General features: G+C 40.4%; 1 protein-coding gene across 7 annotated transcripts in view; it reads right to left on the bottom strand.

Moving 5' to 3' along the window:
• TIAM1 (TIAM Rac1 associated GEF 1) overlaps positions 1–23,350 on the bottom strand; it is a 553,722-nt gene that overhangs the window by 94,604 nt on the left and 435,768 nt on the right. For all 7 annotated transcript variants that reach the window (XM_077480001.1, XM_077479998.1, XM_077480004.1 and 4 more), the window contains 2 exons: positions 21,983–22,069; positions 11,676–11,888 (listed from right to left, as the gene is read on the bottom strand). In XM_077480001.1, coding sequence (XP_077336127.1) covers positions 11,676–11,888; positions 21,983–22,069 — 300 coding nt within the window. The remainder of the gene's footprint in view (positions 1–11,675; positions 11,889–21,982; positions 22,070–23,350) is intronic.

Here is a 23,350-nt window from a genome sequence, read left to right as displayed (position 1 = left end):
GTTGTTTATTCACAGTAATAAAATGCTGCCATCAAAAGCTAAGCGGCATTTGTGACAGGTCTTAATGCATCCTGCCTTGCCAAGCTGCTCAGAAAATCTTGTGCTTCACAGATTGTATACCTTGTTGACACATCAGAACCATCCCATTTCTGGAGGACAGAATTACAGAGCGTGCCAAAAATGCCTACGGTCATTAAATGGAAAGTCCACACAAAACTGAAATTTCAGTAATGGATATATTCTGGTGAGCTTAAAGAACATGTTCTTTTATATATATGATATGTGCCTGCTGTATTGAGAATGTGTATGGCCAGTGAGCTGCAGTTTCTCCTCCCCCCAGCTCTCTAAGCTCATTTATTTACCAGAGAACAGAGGACAAGTGATCACTAATAAAAAAAAAAAAAAAAAAGGGTGTTAATTTGTTTTTTAATATGTATACACAGAGGTAATTCTGTTTCCAGTAGTTTTCCAGGGCAGCCCTTGAGTGATGGAGCTCCTCCCTCCAAACGGGAAACATGTTGCCACTTTAATTCTTTAAACCAAAGATGCGCCACATTTTCTTTGTTTATATTGTGCCTATTGTTCCCTGCAATATAGCGAGCTGCCATTTTATTTATTATATTTTTTTTTATATATTTTTTTTTTGAGTTAGCGCAACAATCTTTATTTGTATTTTAAACCAAAGAACCAAAGGCCGAAATCTGAAAGACATAAAACACAACACAACCCCACAAGGTTAGACATTAGGGTGGGATTGTGCTGCCCTGGAAGACTACTGGAAACAATGACTTCATCCCATCCCGATGATAAAGGAGTGGTTTAGGGAGATTGATAAAATTAGATGTATGGAGTAAGTAATACATATACAAAATATTCCAACACTTGGAAGAGTTGGCTAGGATTTAAGCAACCTCTGGTTTATGCAAGTTATATTGGTATTAATTAGGAATTTTAATGTTCCTGTTCTCTCCCCTCCCCCCCTTTTTTTTTACTCCCTCCCTTTTTCATTTTTTTGAAGGAGAGGTGGAGGGTGAAAGGGAAAAAATATATTGTAAAAGAGAATGTTGCACCGAGTAAATTGATACTCAACATGTCATGCTTAAAAATTTCGCCCGCTCGTGGAATGGCGACAAACTTTTACTCTTAAAAATCTCCATAGGAGAACCTCTCCCCAGGTTGGGGTTATAGTGTATTGAGTAAGTGTGTTAAGTTGTATGTTCACTCCATGTAGCGGTACGTTGCCGCAGCATGCAAATGTTTGGCCCCCGTGTGGGCTACTTTTGTATGTCGCAAAATTTCAATAAAAAAAGCTTTAAAAAAAAAAAAAAAATCTCCATAGGCGATGTTTAGAAATCTCTACAGGTTTGAACATAGTTTTCATATACGGGCGCTACTCACGTATGCGTTTGCTTCTGTGAGGGGTGCTTTAAAAAAAAAATAATAATAATAATAATTGGGTCACTTTTTTCCTATTACAAGGATAGTAAACATCCCTTGTAATAGAAAAAAAAGCATGACAGGACCTCTTAAATATGAGATCGCTTATACTTTAACTTAATAGGTTCTCAGGAAAACATCTTTCCTAATTCTCCAGTCCACCACTGAACCCTTAGGGCTCATTCACACTTGTTCGACTTTAACACACATTAAAGCACCTATGGCTTCAACATGCTTTTTGATGTGTTTTTGATGCTTCTGTGATGCTTTGGTGGTGCTATATGGAAGTTTTAATGAAGCTGGACAGATGCCTTTTGTTGATATCTCATATCTGTAATTTCTCCAAAATAAAGTGAAGCTAAAGCTGAATTAAAGCCTCTCAAAAGCTGCAAGGTGCCTCAATAGAACTTTGTCAGACTTCTATGGAGGCTTTAAAGCACCACTAAAGTGACATGGGGTATAATTTTTGAAGTGAAGGTGAACCAAAGCAGACGCAAGGTGTAAACAGAACCGGAAGCTAACCATTTTATTTAGTGACAGGGGCTTTGACTGGCATTCAGAGAGCTTTAACAAAGGGTGTCTGAAGCTATGTTTTGAAGAAAGTGTAAACAAGCCCTTAAAGTGGTTCTAAGGGCAGAAGGTTTTTTGCCTTAGCCTTCATTTACACATGTTTCAACACACATTAACCACTTATGGACCAAGCCTCTTTTTTTGTTAGAAAATTACTTAGAAAAAAAATAAAAAAAATAAAATAAAACAATAATAATAATAATAATAATAATAATAATAATAATTATATATATATATATATATATAGTTTGGGGGTTCTAACACCCTAAAATGGTGGTCATTGCAATACTTTGTCACACCTTATTTGCGCAGCGGTCTTACAAGCGCAATTTTAAAAAAAAAGAAGAAAAAACAGTAAAACTAGCCCAATTCTATATTATGAAAGATAAAGTTACGTTGAGTAAATTTATACCCAACATGTCACACTTCAAAATTGTGCCCGCTCGTGGAATGGCGACAAACTTTTACCCTTAAAAATCTTCATAGGCGATGTTTAAACATTTCTACAGGTTACCAGTTTTGAGTTACAGATTAGGTCTAGAGCTAGAATTATTGCTCTCACTCCAACGATCGTGGTGATACATCACATGTGTGGTTTGAACACCGTTTATATATATATATATATATATGTAGGCGCTACTCACATATGCGTTTGCTTCTGTGCGCCAGCTCGTCGGGACTGGAGCGCTTTAAAACTTTTCTTTTATTTTACTTTTAGTTTTTTATTTTGACAGTTTAAAAAAAAAAAAAAAAATTGGTTCACTTTTATTCCTATTACAAGGCATGTAAACATGCCTTGTAATAGAAAAAAATGACCGGACTTCTTAAATATGAGATCTCAGGTCAAAAAGACCTCAGATCTCATATTTACACATAAAATATATATTTTTTTAAAAGATTTAAAAAATATATAATTTTTCCTTGCAGAGCTATGGTAGGAAGCAACATTTGGCGTTGCTTCCGCCCTCCCATGGAGCTGAGCAGGGGCCGGTGGGAGGGCACCTCTCCCACCGCCGATAAAAGTGATCTTGTGGCGAATCCGCCACGGAGAATCCTTTTAGATTAAAAAGAAACACACGCCGTTCCCGTAAATACTAGCTGCTGCCATAACCCCAGTATTTAACATTAAAGTACCGACGTACGGGTATGGCGATTTCCACTGTTTTAACATTAGCAGTGCAAGTATGAATTTGGCAAAATACTTTTTTCAGTCCCTGTACAGTAGAGCTGCAAAAACACCGACTGCACAATAAAACTGTGGCACAATATTAATCGCAAAATCATTCATACTGTGCAAGCATTTCTCTGGAGCCTTTATAACCACTTCCAGGCCAAGGACATACCCATACGTTGCTGGACTTTTGGTGGTTATACCAGGACAGGCATCAACCCAGTACCATTTTATTTTGTTTTGTTTTTTTAAAGGGTCGACAGTCAGCTCTCTGGTAAGAGCAATCCAAGCCATTGGACTGCTTTTGCACGCAGCGGGAGGGGGCGCCTCCCTCTTTTTGCTTCCTTCCGCAGATAGCTCAGGCTCCCCCATCCCACAGGGAGACCAGTGTGACCAGCCGACGCAAGGCGGGCTCTTCACTATGGTAACCCAGAAGCGATAACCTGACATGACTTCTGGTTTACCCAGATGTCAACAGTGCCATTTTTAAAGAATCAAAAGCATTCAAAACCACTGATCTTGGCGTTTTTAATGCATTTAAGGGCAGAGGAGGGATTTGAGGTTTTATAGACCCCAGATATCTCCATAAAGATTACCTGTCACTGCAGTTTGCTGTCACAAGGATGTTAGCATTTTTATTGCTGTCACAAGAAATGTAAATAAAAAAAAAAAATTTTTTAAAGCAACAGTGTAAAAAAAAAAAAATGAAAAACAAAAAATGAAAAAAAAATAAATAAATAAAAATAAAAAATAATTAAATTTCCAACTCCCACTCCCTCCCGCAAAGGCAAACATGTACATCAGTCCCGCACACACACAAACCGCGATCGGCCAACACATGAGGTATTGTGTTTTTTTGGATTAAAAATCCAAAAAGTTAAATTTTTCCCCAAAAAATTGTGTTTGAAAAACCAGTGCGCAAAGATTGTGCAACATAAAAAAATTGCAAAACCACAAATTTATTCTCTAGGGCCTCAGCTTTAAAAACTATAGACTACAATCATTTTCTAGCAAAAAAGACCGATTGTTACATGTAAACAAAAAGTGCTAAAAAAGGCCTGATCTGGTAGAAACTAAAGAGAAATGCAGCCTATGATAATAACCTATATAAATATAAGTATTTCCATATAAATCCCCATATAACAACAGCTAAAATTGAGCTACTGACTACAGCACAGAGCAAGGGTAAAGCTTTCTCAAAAAGTACTGACGTATTGCCCTCTAGTGGAGGCAGGGAGCTTTAGCATTCATAATTTCTGGTAGCAGACAAGCATGTAATACAAATTCAGACTATAAAAGAAAAACATCCTAAAAAAAGGAAACAATAAAATCAGCTAAATTTTAACTTTGTATTTAAAAAAAAAAAAAAAAACACAGCTTCTGAAATGTACATGAACTGATAACCTTACACTCAACTCCAGTCTTATAAAATTACTTAGAAAGATTGTTTATGGCAGAAAGTGTTTTGCACAGAATGGCAACACATGCTAAAAAGGTGGCAACATTTAACTCAAATGGCCATTTCTTTAAAATATAGATTTCAGGTCAACTAAGAAAAAAAAAACCTCAGCAGTCTCTAATGAAGTGAAACAATCTCAATGCTCCAAGCAGTCAGTAACTATATAGTCTAGATCAGGGGCGGACTGACCATCCGGCCACTCGGGCACTGCCCGAGGGCCCTGGGCCACTAGGGGGCCCCACCAGGGTTGCCAGCCTCAGTAAAACCAGGGACAGTATGTAAAAATCTGTTTTTTTTTTACATCGGTCTCTTAAATGTCTCTTACCGACATCCTTTTGGTGTAAAAATCCTGAGATTTTAGCTGCCCCACCTCTCCGGTACCTTCTCAGCCAATAGAAACATGTCTGTGTATACTGTGTGATTGTATACTGCGTGTGTGTTTGTGTATACTATGTGGCCCCATAATCTGATTGTCTGGGGGCCCCATAATTTAAGTGCCACTGTGTACATATGTCGGCTCTCCCCCCTGAGCTCAGTGACTGATAAATCCAGGTCCTCAGTCACTTTCGGCCAGGTAGGCTGTATGCGGCCCTGTGATTTCTAACAGCAGCCCTGTCTGAATCAATGCACAAAAAACATCTGTAATAGTGTTCCAATGCAACATCAGTGTCCAGCGGTGGACGATCAACATCTGTCAAGGCATACAAGTACACAAAAACATCTGTCAGTGTACCAGTGTCACACCAATAAATAAAACATTTAAAGAGCCCCCACCCCCATATGTATGTGCAAAGGTGAACGCACACAAACGGCAATCATACCACATGTGCAGTATCGCTGTGAAAATTGGAGCAAGAGCAATAATGCTAACACCAGACCTTCCGTGTAACTCTGACCTGGTAACCAATAAAAACATATAACATGTCACCTATGGAGATTTTTAAATACGGAGTTTTCCGTCATTTCATAAACGTGCGCAATTTTAAAGCGTGACATGTTTGGTATCCATTTACCAGGTGCAACACCAGATTTTATATTTTACCAAAAATGTGTGTATTATATGGTCTGTGTGTGTACTGAAATCCATTAAAGGGTATTTATGCATTAGCGTGCAAAATTGCGTTAAAAAAAAAAAATCACTGCGCAAATAACGTGTGACATAAAAATTTGCAAAACCCACCATTTTATTATTCTTTAGGGCCTCTGCTACAAAAAAATATGTTTGGAGGTTCTGAGTCATTTTCTAGTAAAAATACAGATTTTTACATCTAAACAAAAAAAGCGTCAGAAGAAGGCCTGGTCTTAAAGTAGATAACGCCCCTCTACGTGGCTAGGCTATGAAAAAGTCTCACACTTGTGGTATTGCCATACTTAGGAGTATCAGAATGTTTTGGGGTGTAGTTGCAAGTATGCCTATGCTGTGTGTGAGAAAAAAAAAACTTAATGTGACATCTTGGGGAGGGTGGGGGGGTGGGGGTTGGGGGGAAACACAATTTTATTTCGTTTCTTAATTTTCCAATGAGTTGGGGGAAAAAAATTGGTAATTTGGGGGCTTTTTATACTCTCTTGGTATGTTAGGGCCTCAAGAAATGAGATAGGCCGTCAGTACATCAGGTGTGATCAATTGTCAGTGATTGGCACCATAGCTTGTAGACTCCAACTTTCACACAGACTAATGCCCCGTACACACGTTCCGATTATCGGACCACAAAAGTCGCTTTCGGACAGATCGTGCGATAATCTGATCGTTAGTACGCAGCTTTCGACAGCCGATCGCGACAGTCCGTCCAACCAAATCCGAAGGGACAAACAGGAAAACTTTGGTCGGATGACAGCCCATCGTACGACAATCGTATAGCCAGTACAGTATGTGTCTGATAAATGTCATTCGACAAACACCACGCATGATGGGAAACACGAAAATAAACCAGAAGGACACACAGGTCACATGTATTTGACATCATTTAAAATACGTAGCTACGCACGACGGAAGATTGTTCCAGAATCGTACGACAAAAATCTTACACACAGTTTGCACTGTTGTATTCGATCTTAGTTGTATGCAACAAAATGTGAACGATCGGTCGTACGATAATCGGAACGTGTGTACGAGGCATAAATACACAGATTTGGTTTTTTTTTACCAAAGAAATATAGCTGTATAAATTTTGGTCACAACTTTTGAAGACAAATTACTTTATTTGCAAAATTTTATAACAAACTGTAAAAAAAATGTTTTCAAAATTTTCAAATCTTTTTGCATTTATATGGCAGCAGATAAAAACCCAGTGGTAGTTAAATACACCCCCCCCCCCCCCCAAAAAAAAAAAGAAGAAAAAAAAAAGAGCTTGATGTGTGAAAAATTTTTTTTTATAAAAATGTCATATTGGTACAGTGTAGCATGACTAATTGTCAAATTGCAACACTGAAAATTGGCCTGGGCAGAGGTCTCACCATAGTAAACGACTGATTGCTTATTTATATCACTATGCTAAGAAAGCGATTATTTGCAAATGGTCCTCCTCTCATCCACCTACTTTGTCCTCCTGGGAGGCCACGATTGACGCTGCGTTGCCTCTTTACAAATCGACATACATCCGTTGTGGCTGCCCCTGGAAATTTGATAAGCCATGGTTACCATGGACTTGACAATATGGCGAAGTGACCATACTTGTACTGTTGTAGTGCCTCCAGGACTTGGACCTAGCCTCCTTCCCTTTCCTCTCCTCTCTGCACCAACCCCCCCTCCTATTCACACAACCTCTTGGGAGATACACAGTCCTTCCTATATAAGGACGTGCGATACCTGATGTCATGGGATAGTACTGGAGTGGGCTTATCCTCTTAATGATTGCTGGATGTTTTTATGAGCTCCCCTTCAGTTTCCTTTATATTGATTGCAACTGTTGTACAACCTGTATTTATGAACTACCATGTCAAGTTAGTCATTTAATTTTTCTTTCTGTATGTTCTAGTATTTTATCCTTTAAGAAATCTGGATTGTCAAAAAAAAAAAAAAAAAAGAAGAAAATTGGCCCGGGAAGCAGGGAGTGAAAGTGCTCCGTATTGAGGTGGTAAAAAAAAAAAAAAATGAAAAACAAGATTACACAAAAACCTTCAACCAGTATGCACTGGATATACAAAGGAAATATATGTGAAAAAAATTGTTGAAACATTAATGAAAAAAAGAGCAGCCCTTAGTGGGACTCAATAGTCCAAAATATAAAAGGAAAACAATACATTTTCATACTGCGCTCCTATTCATAATAAATGTGCAAACCAACATAAAGTGCTAAATACAATATTGATTTTTGGATAAAAAAAAATGTCCATACACTGTCGCCAGATGTCTCCAATCAAGTGAAGTATATCTTCTTAATATTAATTCATACGTGTAAAAACAAGGTGCCTACGTTCACCAGCCCCTAGGCAAACATACTACTCACCGGACATATATGACACTCATCACTGGTAGTGATAATATGCAGTAAAAAAAAAAAATGTATATGCCTACCAGGTGAGGATATAGTCATGTGACCCCTGATGACATCAGATGTGCTGACGAAACACGTCAGGTAGTGCGTGCCATCTCTTTGAAATGCAGGTGGAACGCAATCGGCAGACCTTTTATGGGCTTTTAAAGATCTACTACATTGTAAGCGAGACAGTTTTATTAGAAAAAAAAAAAATAAGTTACCTACAGCCCAACGAGGAGCTGTCTTCTCTCCCTGATATATGTGATTGACTATATCCTCGCCCAGCAGGAGTATATCGTTCTGGGCCGTTTCACTGAAGGATACATTTCTTGCTGCATATTATGACTACCTGTGATGGTGTCATATATGCCCGGAGAATATGATGTTTGCCTAGGGGCTGGTGAAAGAAGGCACCTTGTTTTTCCACATATGAATTATTAATAAGATATACTTCACTTTCACTTGATTGGAGACATCCGGTGGCAGCGTACGGACATTTTTATATCCAACAATCAATATTGTATTTAGCACTTTATGTTGGTTTCATTTATTATGAATAGAAGTGCGGTTTGAAAATGTACTGTAATTGTTTTGCTTTTATAGGTAAAAAAAAAAAAACAAATGCAGCCACCACATTGAAGGACTGGCAAGCTGAAGAAACGAGAGAGATGTCCTCATGTAGTCCAAAAAACACCAATGTGCACCGGTCATTGAAGAATACCCAGGGACTTTTAGAAACAAGTTCATTGTGCAATGGGAATGCTCCACATTTACTGCGTATGTGTCATTTTTTACCTTGCACTAGTTTTATAAACAGCCTCCAGTGTCTATCCCACCATCTTTGCAGCATTATATATCAACAGGTCCTCTATAAGAAAACGCTTCATTTCTGCCTTACAATCTGTATGTATTCACTGGAAGTAAAGTTGGCAAAAGTTGTTTCTTCCCCCTCATTGTAATGAAGCATCATGAGAACATTCAGTTATGAAGCTGACATAGAATGATTGTTCACGCCTGATACCTCTAATAAACTACACAAGAACATAACAAAAGCCACAAGTAGATAACAATCGCCTAGGCAACAGCTAGCCAGCGCAATAAAAAAAAAAAAGACAAACCTCACAAAAAAGGAGGTTGTTCTACCCGGGACATTGCGGGACTCTCCACATCACCAGAATTTAGCTGCTGCAACCACAGATCTAGAGAAAGCTTTGCAGCATCTCCCTTCGATAGAAACTATTAACTTCTGTCGAGCAGAGATTCTGAAATTCTAAAATTCTGGCTGTCATCTTATTCTGAATGACGGGAGAGCACAAGTAAAATGCACTCCTGTGATCCCCAGGAGAAGTTATGGCCAAAAAAGCTCTACCCATACTTCTCTCCTAACCAAGTTTCAACTAGTGTTGACACCCACTGAAGCCCGTCAACAGCTTGTTTGAATTGACAGCCAGAATTCCTATTGAGATCTACAACCCCAAAAAAAGTTGTCAACGTTGTGTAAAATTTACATAAAAACAGATTGCAAGGATTTGCAAATCCCCAAAAAAACTATATTTTAGTCACAATAGAAAACCTATCAAAATGTTTAAACTGAGAAAATGGATCATTTAAAATTAAAAAAATAAGGTCATTTTGAAATTGATGGCAGCAACACGTCTCACAAAAGTTGGGACTCTGACTGTCCTATGAGGCAGCAGTTACCCTGACCCTGTGTGCCCGATTGGCCCTGTGCTGAACACATCGCACCCTCCCATGAAAAAAAAAAAAAAACACTCTAGCAATACACACACCAAACTGAGCATGTGCAGAATGACTCCAAAGGCTCTGTCTGGGGACAGTGGAAGAAGAGGAGGATAAGGCTTTGTACACAATGCACGGGAATTAACCACTTAGATTCCACCGAGTATAACCAGCATGCTTTACTGCATATACAGACCGATTTTACTGTTGTGGGTTTAGTAACACTTTAACCTAGTTTGTCGCAAAATGTTCTTTCAGCTTTTCCTTGTTAGTACAACTTTGCCAGCTTTTTGATTCCCTGTCATAACTTTGAGACATGTTGCTGCCATCAATTTCAAAATGACAATTTTTTTTCTTAAAATGGTACATTTTCTAAGTTTAAACATTTGCTATGTTTTCTAATGTGAACGAAATATTTTTTTTTGTTTTTGTTTTAGGAGATGTGGAAATCGCTGCTTTTTTTTTCCTGTAGATTCTACATAGCATCCCAACTGTTTTGGAATTGGGGTATGTTTACCTGAAGGGTGCTTTAAAATTTTCCACTAAACAGCTTGAAGCTGTCTAAAAGCTTTGCAAACGCTTGCTGTACACACCGATCACCTAACCAAAGTTATGTGTAAAGGCCTAGGAGGAATATACATATAAAAACCCATGGTTTGGACATGATTGGAACTTCACTGGCTTCTGAATCATGTGGAGCACAAAAGCAAGTTAAAGTGTACAGTAGAGCTTTTAAAAAATAAAAAAAAGGTAGGAGAACCCACTAGGAAGTCCCAGGGGACCCCTGCCCCAACCCTGTTCTTTCGACACCTCTCCTACCCCTGTTTTTTTCATCCCCTCCCTTACCTCCAACCTCAAACTGACCCTCACTTTGACCCTGGTTTCTTACAACAGGTTTTAGGACACCTCTGATGTTTTTCCTAATACTTTGCTAATAAGAATAACATACCATACCCTGTCTCCTTTTGCCCCTCCTTGTTATTCAACCTGCTATATTTCTGCATTACATTCTCATATTGATACCACTTACTATACCCAACCACGTTAGAGATGTTGGTTGCTTCTATAACCTTGAACTGTGATGCTTAAGTCATGAAAACCTGCTTCTGTCTATTGTACCGATTGTAGGATGGTTTTGTACTGTCCATTCTTTTTGTAATCCTTATTTTCACATATTCAAAGAGATAAGCCAATGTAACTGTCCATTCTTTTTTAAATAAAAATCTTATATAAAAAAAAAAGAATAGGCAGTGGTTTCATTAGAAAAGCGGAAGTATAGTCCATATCACAGCTTTCCAAATGAGCCCTTTTAGGCAAGTTTACCATGAGCTGCTACAGCACAGCCTGTTCAGAGGTTATCTGTCCATCTAGCCATTAAGTCAGAGCGCCCAAGGCCCAAAACTATGCTTGTCCGTTATAAAGACACGAATGGGCACAAATCCAAATAAAAAGGAATATGCCCCACTTTGATACTTTCCACTGCACGCCGAGGATCCAATCAACCCAACAGTCAGGTTGGACCAAGCATTGCAGTACGGGCTTTCCTGAGAGCTGGTAGGGTTTTGAGTGGTCTTATTCTTTAATTCATAAGAATGGCATGCAGTAAGCACAACTTGTCCCACCCAAGCTCATGATGAGAAGAGATCTACCCTGTAAGTTCCCCAATATCAGATAAGACCCAGTGAAAAGTTCAAACTGTACCAAACTCTATCCAAAATATTTATAGAATTTGGATGTATCTTGAAACAGAGCACCGACTGGGTGGACCTGGTCGTAATCTTACTTATATTAAAAATGAAAATGACAAAAGTATTCTCTTTACCTCGACTGCTGGCAAACAGATTGTAATCATTACAATCAGACTCAGATCGGCGTGGCGGTGCCCCCATCAGAGCCCGGTTCTCCTCCAACTCTGGATAGGTACGGACAGTAAGGCACAGTAACGGTTTGGCCAGGACATATTTTAGCATCCCAGAGTTGAGATCTCGTGCTGCGGCTGAATTAATCTCCATCACCTCATCTCCTATTTTCAAACCTGAAATGGCAAGAAATTGACATTTTGGGGATTATTCTTTCCCATTGGTCTGCATATAGCTAAACGATCAATTAACAGTCACTCGATTCAACAGTCTCAGAATGAAAAAAAAAAAAATAGGATTTCCTTTTCTTACTGTGCTTTTTATAAATTTAGAAACAGAAATGATTCATGCACCTGGGGGGGGTGTTCAATTCCAGCTGCTGCACCTATTTTCTGGTGGTAATTTCACTTTTTAATGTGTTTTGCCAAATTCAGGCAGTTTTGATTTGCTCCACTTTTACATTTCGTAGCACCTTCTCCAAATTCAAAATAAAACACTGATAGTTTGTATGAAAGTGAAGCTAAGACGAACTTTAGGCGAACAGAGACTGATTTTGTGAAAGTGTCTCACATGCGTTCTAAAAGTGGTGCAGCGTGCACCAAATTCAAGAACAAGTAGATGGGTCACTTTGAGGACGCATGCTAGATACTTTCACAAAATCTTTTTATGAATTCCAGGGTGCATCTTTTCTGCCCCTCTGCCTTAAAAAGTTTTCATCCATACATGCAAGAAAGGGGAACCAAATCCTATCAAGAGTGGCAATCTTCAACTCCTTTGGGTGCCTGGTGCTAGCCCACTACTAGCTGGGATTACATGGGTTGGGGAAAGGGGCCGCGTTCAGATAAATGCCTTTATGTTTATTCCTTTGGAGTGCTATACGATTTATATTTCTAATATACATATACACACACATACATATATACTATAAATATGTGCTGTACAGAAAGAATGTGAAAGCACCTTCCACCAAAGACTGAATCACCTGGGTACTTCACAAAGCAAAAAAGTACTAAACTTTGTTTAACTTTGCTAAATACATTCCAGGTACTTCAAGACAAAGTCTTACAAGTTACTTTCCTTTGTAGAACAGCCTCAGTCTGTTCCTTGCTAACATGCAAAAGCTTGTTAACACCGGAATCTCAATAAATGCATTTCAAGATGCAAGAAAATACCTTTCACATTGAAGTGCTGCTAAAACAGCGCTAAAGAGCCGGCCGTTTTTGCGGTGCTCTTTGGGCGGTTTTATAAAGGTCATGTGAAAACGTGACCTTAACAAAATCCAAAACACACCCATTTTGCATCACTTTCTAAACATTTTTAAAGGTAGGGGCGTTTTTGGAGGGCTTTTTACAGTGCTCCAAATCCGCCCCAAAACATGCTATTTCTAGCGCTAAAACGCCTGAAAGCTGCTTCAGTGTGAAAGGGGTCCAAGAGAAGCTGTACAACAGGCTCTCACTTTAAAGTGGTTATAAACCTCAGACCTAAAATATGAACAAAGCATACTCTCTATAGTGTGTACTTGTCTCAATCGACAGCACTAATTGTCATCTCTCTCTGCTGCTCTGTTTCCCTGCTATCTGAGTCACTTCTGACAGGTTTTCCTGACACCAAGAGAAAAAAAAGTGACAGGGGAGAGAGCTCCAGCAGAGCCTGTGATTTACATCCTGAGCTCTTTTGCTGTGTGAAGGGGAGTGTCTCTCTTCCTTCCAATCGGCTCTCAGAGCTCTCTTCACTGTGCTGCAGTATGTAAATTCAGCTCTCCGCCCCTGCTTTTTGGAAGCTCAGACAAGCTTTATAAAATGCTGAACTTTGAGAAGAGAGAAGAAGAAACAGAAGAGAAAAGTGAAGACTGCAGATTAACAAACACAAATTATGTAGGAGGATTGGTTTAATCTCTGTATCACCTGAGGCCAGTCATTTCACTGTGTATATGTGAGGGGTTTCCAACCACTTTAAGGCTGGGCTCACACCATATATGTTGCCTTTAGTGCATATAGAGGTTCATTTAATAAAGGCAAACAGACTGTGCCTTTTGCAAGTGCACTTGCATTTATTTTCCCCAGAGCCTATTTAGGGTGGTAAAGCTCTGCTGATTTCTATCATCCAATCATGTGCAAGTAAAAATGCAGTTTTTTTTTCCTTGCACCCAATTGAGTATTCTTTACGGAGCAAAGCTTCACCACATTCACTAAGCTCTGGGGGAAATAAGTGCAGCTTGCAAAGGGCACAATCTATTTTGCCTTTAGTAAATCAACCCCAATGAATGTTAAATGCACTTGCGGTTAAACGCTTTTTTTTCCCATTTGAAAATGTGTTTTATTGCATTTTTATTTTTTTTGCAGCAGGATTCGAATTACTATTTTTCTTTGTTTTATCCTACAGAATTTTGTAACGTGCTGTAAGGCGTTGCAATGAATCAAGCTGTTTTCGGGGCTCGTTCACACCATACGTGCATGGGAACTGAAGGGAAATTTCACTTGCAGAGATGTCAGTTTACATAACTCTCCCATCAGTTTTCATGCACGTTTCAGTGAATTTTTAAGCACGGTGACATCAGGTTTCATGCATGTCAGTTATGTTCCCCATTCACATCAATATTTTTCCTGTGCAGAAAACTGCATACACATTGCAGACTCCTGCGTTGAAAAAAAAATCTGCACAAGATACCAGTGTTGTAGTGTGAACAGGTCACAGAGGACAATTGTTATTTGCTGTGCCTTTGGAGAACGCGTACAAACAGACCTCTCTGCACCATGGTGTGAACAAAGCTTAATGTAGCATGCCCTATTTTCAACCAGCAAGCACCAATGCAGCATGTTGGTGTGAACTGGACCCATTGAAAACAATATAACTGTACTTGGAGAAGACAATCACACTGAGTGCCTGTTCACACTACAGCAACTCGGGATCCGACCTGTCAGACCTCAAGTTGCCCCAAGTCGCTGGACAGAAGAAATTCCATTGAAGTGAATGAGAGCTGTCTTAATGTACACTACTGAAGTAGGTTGGTCTTCAGAAAAGGTTCCTATACTACTTCAAGGAGACTTCTAGGTAACTTGTACCCATAGATTTCAATGGAAGTTGCCTCCAAGTCGGATCTCCAGCTATACTGAAGCGACTTTACAGGAAAAATACAAGAATTTACACAGGTACTTCCCACGCTTGCCCAGGCAACCCGCTCCCTCCCACAGAGCAGATTATTCTGTGATAGGCCACAGCCAAAGTCGCCTGTCCTGGAGGCAACTTTAAGTCGCATTTTAAGTTGCGCTGAAGTCGCCTCCAAATTGCCTTGCAAAGTCGCACTGTAAGTCGGGTTGCCCCTGTGGGAACCGAGACTAAAGATGTCACACTGACAGATGTTCTCACAACCTCCTGTAGATTGGGTGCTGGACCAAATGGAGTAGTCCGGGATCCGAACAGCATGAAGACAAAACCGCACACGGATGCAGTCGCTATGCGAAAAACTATTCTACACAGCCAAAATGACAGTTCCCGTCTGTAGTATGCCCACTAACGCATTTCACTCAAGATGGTTTTAAAAGTATCTCTTTAATTAAGCCTGCCTTTAGTGAAACTCGTTAGCTGGGTAGTCCACAGACATGACTGAGGTTCTACAAGCTTCAATGACTGCTGAAGCTGAAAGCAGTTTGCTTTTGAGTAGCTTATTGTTGAGTAGGGAAAGGTTTTCAGCAGTCACTTTTTTTCTTTTGGTAGATTTACCCTTGTATTTTGCCTTGGCGAACACCATCGCCAGAACTAAAAGTAAGGAAAATCCAAATTTTTACAAGGTCATCTGAATACAGCACACTTGCTACACTAAACTTTCCAAAAAATAATTTCCCTTACTTTGGAGAGTTTATTTATAACTTTTTTACGTGTCGATGGGACAGGAAGTGAAAGGAAATTTTCATAATGAGACAAGTGGAAAAAAATTAAAAATTTGCAGGGGTTTTAACCCTTTTCTATTCTATCAAAAAAAATAAAGTCGTTTTGGATTTTTAAATATACTTGAAGCTTATGTGTAGAAGGCCTAAAGAGGTTTGCAAGCCAATGACTAATCTACAATCTTTTTTAGTTTCAAAGAGTTTTAATGAGTTTTTAAGGAGACCAGCATAAACAAACATGTCGTTAACAAATATATCAGCAAGACAGGACGATTTGAGCCCGATTGACCAAATAGATACAAAGTTGAACAACAAGTCATACAGAAGCATACATAGTACAACAAAACAATGTCTAACTTTTCATATACGTTTAGTAGAATGTGAAATAGTATAACAATATGCCATAAGCAGAATGAACAATCCATGAAAATCAGAGAAGTACATCATGTCTACCCAATGTATGGGTCTGTCCTTCTAAAGGGAGGATGAGGAAATAGGAGGTGAGTGGATTGGGGGGGGGGGGGGCAATAGGGTGATGGGAAGGAGATAAGAGAGGAGTGGGAAAGAGGAGGGTACTGAAAAAAGGGGGGGTCAAGGGTTGACTGCCCCCTACGATAGGGAAGGGTGAAAGGACCATCAAGTAGGATTGCCCATTATTCGGGAGAATTCTGTAAAATTCACAACAAAGTTCACCCAACAAGGCCACGTTTTTCAAAATTTGGAGGGGGTCTCTCTAGCTTGGCGGACAAGATCCTCCATTTCTGCAATGTTCTTGATGCATTTAAACCAATTGACTATAGTCGGAGGGGACCGTTCGCCAGTGTACAGGTATACACATTTTCGCTGTGTAGATTGGAAGGTTAGAGACAGGTTTGTAAGTGGTGTGAGGCAAAGATGTATGGTGTAGAAGAAATTTCTACACCATCAGATTGTAATCTGACATATGTGTCATAATGCTAGATTTGAGGCGGTGGACCTCTTTCCAAAAAGGGCTGTATATCTGGGCATGACCACCATATGTGCAGAAATGAGCCGCCTGGCTTTTTATTGCAGCACCAGTAGAGGGGCGAAATGGTGAGGCAGAACTTACAATTTCTAGGGTTTGGTGCCAATTGGTAAATTTTTAACCCATTTTCCTGTGCAGTAACATTGGTTGAACCTTTATGAATGTAGGTGTTTATCCCAATCTTCTGTCAACAGGTCCAATGAGAGCTCCCGTTCCCACTGTTGGTTAGCCTAATTTGATTTAGGGTCAAGATTGAAGAACATGATAGCGTAAAGGTTGGATATCAAAAACCTTTGAGGTTTGGTTCAAGTGCAGAGAGATTCGAAGGGGGTGTGGGGTCCTGGCCCACATCTGGAGAGGTCTAGAGCTGGTCAGGAAATGTATTATTTGCATTTATGTCCAAAAGGGGAAATTCTCACCCGATGCCTGGGAAGAAAGCATAGCATGCGCCATGAGGGAGCGTTTATCAAAGAAGTTTTCAGCGCGGACCGAGACAACAGGTTTGAAGTCCACAAGGAATGATTCTGAAAGGCCTGGGGGTGGGGAGGATACATGGGAGTTGTAGTGGGATTCAGGAGAATGTGGGTTTGAGATTAACTCAATCCTTAGTTTGAGAATGAACCTGCCAATCACTCTTGTGAAATGGCATGCCCAAAAGGTATTTATTTACATCTGAAAGACCTATGCCTCCTTTCAGTTTGGGCATCAACTTATATCCTATCCTAGGACCTTTATTATCCCATACAAAGTGGATGCAGGCACGTTTGTATGAAGAGAAAAAGGGTAGTGGGAGTTATAGTTTGCATGATGTATAAAATCCTGGGAAGAATATTCGTTACAATCTCTTTATCTGCAGGTAAAACTCTGTATTATGGCAGATTGGCATACTATAGGCAACCATTGAGCTACTATGCCTGAATGCTGGAAAATGGAACAAGAGTTTCCCTTGAATATGCACACTCTACGAGACTTAATGTGCCAGTTTTTGGCCAGCCATTCTCCATGAAACAGAGAACTCTATCTCTTATGGCAAAAAAGGGGAAAGGGGACAGACAGCGACACTGCTCTGGTGTAGAATACGATGTCCAGTTCTGGAGATCTCACTTACAGATAGATATTGATAACATAGAACGAGTCCAGAGACCGGAAACAAAAATGATGAAAAGTTTGGGGGATAAATCATATCAGGAACTTACTATGTAAAGTCTGGAGGAAAGAAGGGAAAGGGAGGTCATGATTGAAACCTTTAAATACATCAAGGGGGTGAATAAGGTTTAGGAAGGCGGTCTTTTCAATATGAAATCAAAATCAAGAACATGGGGACAGGACCTCAAACTGGAGGAAAGTTCAAAACTAATCTTTGAAAGTATTTTACTTAAAAGGCAGGCTCGATGGACTATTCAGTCTTTTTCTGCTGTCACTTTTCTGTTTCACTTTCCTAGTGTCAGGGCTAGGCTCAGCCCTTTCTTCTCTGAGCTGAATGGCCAGCCCCATCTCTCCACAGTTACTCAGCTGTTGATATCCTGCTCATCAGTCCTGCCTACTTAAGCTGTCCAGTCCAGAGGATCTCTGCCTTAGCCTTGGTCAACATCACAGAAACCATATCCTGTGATCCTGTTCAAGACTTGCTTTGCTGGCATCCCTTCTGGCTCCAGATCCTGCTTGCTGTTCCAATACATTGATCCTTGACTTATGGCTTGCCTGACTATCTGTTCTGGTTACTGAACTTTGGCTATGTTTTAACTAAGTTTGTGCTTTTTACTTTTATTATTAAACAAGTGTGATTTAACTACTTACGGTCTGATTTCATGGTTTCTGACATCTAGCATGTCAATGTAAGCCTTTGTTTAAACAATGTAAAGATCCTGTTCACAAAAGGTAGATGCAGCGAGAGCAATTAAGGGCAAAGCTGTGCCCTGCTGCGAGTGCCCAGTCCCAAGCCGCACAGGGGGATCAGTCCATAACCCAGCGTCCGAATTGCGGAATGTGTGCCAGCTCCTCCCCAGTGCCGAAAAGGTCTACCACACCAATGACGCCACCAGAGGATCCAGGTCGCAACAGGACACATATCCGCCCCCCCCCACTTGGGTCTTGACACAGATGGCTACTCTACTCTCCGAGAAAGTATTGGTGAGAGTCTAGCGCTGTGCACGGAGAGCCTCTTTAGTGCTCAAGTTATTTTTATGTTCTCCTCTTATAGCAAAACATTGCAGCTTTGTAAGGTAGAACTCCAACCCCCTACCTTACACTACTACACACAGAGCATTATTTACCCTGGAAATTATTTTAAAGCTCTGCAAAAAGTTAAAAAAACAAAAAAAAATGTGGCTCTATATTAGTTTGCACTCGTTCCTCCAGTTGAGTGGCTCATTATATGCAGAATAATTAGCTGAAAGGATCATTTTCATTTCTGTCATGTTCCAGTCTTCAAAAAAAAAAAAAACTTTCCCTTTCCATCTTATTGTATCGCCTCTGGCAGCGTCTTAATTAATGACAAAGGAAGAAAGGAAGAGAGGAAGAAGATAAAGAGGCATCAAATTCTAACAATAGCACAGATGTGCAGCGCTTTACAGATTTTATTTCTTCTTGCTGTGGATCACGATAAAAACCTCCAATACAATGTAATTTATTTAAAGAAAAAAAATAATCCTCTGTGGGCCAATTATATCATTACAAACTTTATTGCAGATTTGTACTGGACCCTTTTCTAAAGTTACTACCACCCCAGGAACTTTCTCACACCCACTGCTGAGGATGAGGGGGGGAGGGGGGGATCTGCAGCTATAGTAATGTGATCAGTGCTAGTGTAATAGGAGTAGTGTAAAGCACTCACACCTAAGGACAGGCAAGGGATTCTGCAAACTTCAACTCAAACCCTGTGCAGACTTCTGGGAAAAGCAGAAAGCCAATCCAACAAGCATGAAATTGGATTTGCGAGGATGGTTTGTAAACTAACTGCATCCATTTCCCCCATAAATCTGTTACAGGGGAATAAATGTTAGGCTTTTGTTCGTTATAGAAAATCCCAGCTAAACGCAGAGAATGGAAATGGTAAATGACATAAAAAAATAATTAATAAATAATAAAAGACACTTGCAGACAGTGCTGCAACTTGCTTATCCATCCTATTAGTGCATCTGGCTATACAATAGAGGACTATGTGGGTGTAGCACCCTCTAGTGTGCAACTAGTGTACAGCCATGGTCAAAATTTACACAAAAATGAAATTTTCACAAAGTCTGCTGCTTTAGTGTTTTTAGATTGTTTTTGTCAGATGTTACCATTGTATACTAAAGTATAATTACAAGCATTTCATAAGTACCAAAGGCTTTTATTGACAATTACATTAAGATTATGCAAAGAGTCAATATTTGCAGTGTTGACCCTTCTTTTTCAAGACCTCTGAAATTCGTCCCGGCATGCTGTCAAACAACTTCTGGGCCACATCCCGACTGATGGTAGCCCATTCTTGCATAATCAATGCTTGGAGTTTGTCAGAATTTTGGGGGTTTCTTTGTTGACGTGCCTCTTGAAGATTGACAAGTTCTCAATGGGATTAAGGTCTGTAGAGTTTCCTGGCCATGGACACAAAATTTCAAGCCACCTAGTTATAACTTTTGCCTTATGACAAGGTGCTCCATCATGCTGGAAAAGGCATTGTTCATCACCAAACTGTTCTTGGATGGTTGGGAGAAGTTGCTCTCGGAAGATGTTTTTGTACCATTCTATATTCATGGCTGTGTTCTTAAGAAAAATTGAAGGATGTTTTACTGTTGGGCTGACGCAGGACTGATGGTAGCACTCACCTTTTCTTCTCCAGACAAGGTTTTTTCCAAATGCCCCAATTGGAAACAGGATTCAGAGAAAATTACTTTACCCCAGTCCTCAGCAGTCCAATCCCTGTACCTTTTACAGATGTTTTTTCCTGGAGAGAAGTGGCTTCTTTGCTGCCCTTCTTGACACCAGGCCATCCTCCAAAAGTCTTGGCCTCAATGGCCTCAATGTGCCTGTAGATGTACTCACACCTGCCTGCTGCTGTTCCCAAGCAAGCTCTGCACTGGTGGTGCCCCGATCCCGCAGCTAAATCAACTGTAGGAGACATCCTGGTGCTTGAGGGACTTCCTTGGGTGCCCTGAAGCCTGCTTCACAAATGCAGTGGAAGAAGGACTGCAATTCATCTGATCACTCTTCATAACATTCTGGAGTATATGAAAATTGCCATCATAAAAACCTGAGGCAGCGGACAACATGAAAATGAATATTTGTGTCATTCGCAAAACTTTTGACCACGGCTGTAGGTAAATTTATTTTGTTGACCAATAGTAGCTGTGTGAGGCTGTAATTCGGTCTGGTTACTCTAGGCCAGGTTGGACTGCTCTACAGGGCAGGTCTCTGGTACCTCCCTTTGTTTATAGAAGCTTGAAGAAGCTTCTGGAATTTAGTGGGCGCAGGGTAGGTGGTCTGCATAATTGAGGGGAATGGGCTAATTCCCAAGCAGAAGGCACAGACCGGGTGGCTGTATCACCCCTCAAATATGGTGGAGCCAGAGCAGCAGGGGAGTCAGGTGGAAGATGGAATGCAGAGGTTACTGTCGTAAGGCCTGGGAAGGGACCCTGGGGCTCACTGGGGGCTCTGCCTCCATGCTGGGGCTGAGAAAGGGAAGGAGAGGGAGCCCAAGAGGGATTTCCGTTACCTTTGGGTTCTGTGCAGAAGACATCCTGGCTGCCATGGGATGATGTGGACAGTAGGAGGCTTGAACAGAAGTCTTTACCAGTACAACAGGAATCAAGCGACGGTGCGAGTACTTCAGCATACCCAGGGGCATCCAAGGTGAAAGACTGCTAGACGTAGCACACCTTCCAGGGGCAGCATTGTGCTTAATCCCAATCCCTTGCCCTGGGGTAGCAGCCAGGTGGGCTGGTAGTATCTGAAAGCATCAGAACTGTGCAAGGTTCTACTGAGGACACGCGATACTCCTGCATACAGTTTGGAACGTTGTGCTATTTCACCAAAGGGGACAGAGCTCCTGGTTCATAAAGAACTTTGTCACTGATCCATAGAGATTGTGATTATACTGGAGGGAGTACAGTCCAGGATCTTCATTTTTGTTATGTACATAGAGAAGGAAGTTGCTCTTCAAGTCAAGTTGGGCATCTCAATCTCTATACCGTATTGAAGATGTTTCTCCCCCCCCCCCCAATAAAACAAGCCCATTCACCGATTTGTGTTTGGATGCAAGTTAGAATCGTGTGTTACCTAGCTATGCAGGAATAGGGGGACTCCAGATTTAGCGGCTCCTGCAGGGGTAGGGCTACATGGGTAAAACCTACTGAACAGCGATAACAATACTTAAAAGTCTGTGCTCCAAGTGACCACTTACCTCTTTTGAATGCCAAGCCAGACTCCTTCACATTTTGGACATACAGATGTGGTCTGCCTTCCTCCTCCACAGAGCACAGAGAGATCCCTGTGAAATAAATCCCAGAATACAGGCATGAGTTAGGCCATATGGAGAATACATTATACACCTGATATTGCCTAACATTGTTTCACTTGGATGTGCGATTGATTGTGGCCATATCCTCGATCTAGCCATTCCGGCAAAAAAAGCTCAAGTCTAAGCACTGCTTGCGACAAGGATGTGAGGATGGGACCATGTAGGTCTTCTCTGTGCAGATAAGTGCTATAGACTATCAGTAATGGTCTTCCTCAGGTAAGATATATCAACTTGGAGAACATATGGGACTGGGAACCAATTATATCCTTTGCTATAGAGAAAAGGGAACCAGGAGACAATGTCCATGTTTTTTGACCTTCAATTTGAGGGGAGACTTAAAATAAAATGGCAACCATTTTGCTTTGGAGAATATTAAGGGCCCATTCACACCACAATTCCAGCGCTCCAGATGTGCATTTTTTTTAAGCGTTTTCAATTAGTTCTGGTGCATTTTTTCCCTATGTTCTGCTTTTGTTGACAGCACTGAAATGCCCTACACTGGTGTGTTTTTGATGCAGATTAAAAATGCACTGGACTGTGTCTGGTGTGAACCAGCCTTTAGGATGCTTTCACACTGCTTCATTGGTAGTCATTGCTACACACATGCATTTATGGTGCGTTTTCTGGTTGGCATGCACCTGTTAAAACATGGACATGTGGCTACTAAAAAATGCATAAAAAACATGCACCAAAAACACAACCGTGGTGTACTCTTGATGTGTTTGACACGGTTTCTATTCATTTAAACTTGGAGCTGCGTTTTTGTTGCGGTTTTGAAAAGAGCACCAAAGATGCAGCATGCAGGACTTTTCAGAATGCACAGCACACTGGTGTCAAGAGTCCCATTGGAGTTAAATAGAAATATTTGTATTTTTCTTGCTTTTTTTTTGCAAGGTAAAAATGCAGCAAACACACATAATTATGAAAGGGCACCAAGTAAGAAATGGGTAGAATGTTCTGTCAGTAAAGAGAAAATAATCATTGGGAGAGCCAACTGGCTCTGGCTACCTGCCAATGGGTACCCAAAACAAAAAAAATATATATATCAGAAGGCATAAACCAGCAGAGGGAGCACACAAACGGTAAGAGTCCAAATCACTTTAATCAGCAAATCATTATCAGTATTCCCATTGCACGAGTTAATGGAGAGAGAGAGAGAAACAGATGCTGCAGCAACAGCCAACTGGAAACTGGTAACATCACAGATCAATGGACATATTTTTCAGCACACCATGGATCTTCAACATCCAA

This window comes from Lithobates pipiens, unplaced genomic scaffold, assembly GCF_037356315.1.
Source record: "Lithobates pipiens isolate NorthernLeopardFrog02 unplaced genomic scaffold, aLitPip1_a1.2 Scaffold_16, whole genome shotgun sequence".
Classification (NCBI taxonomy): domain Eukaryota; kingdom Metazoa; phylum Chordata; class Amphibia; order Anura; family Ranidae; genus Lithobates; species Lithobates pipiens.
This window is presented reverse-complemented; position numbering and strand designations above follow the sequence as displayed.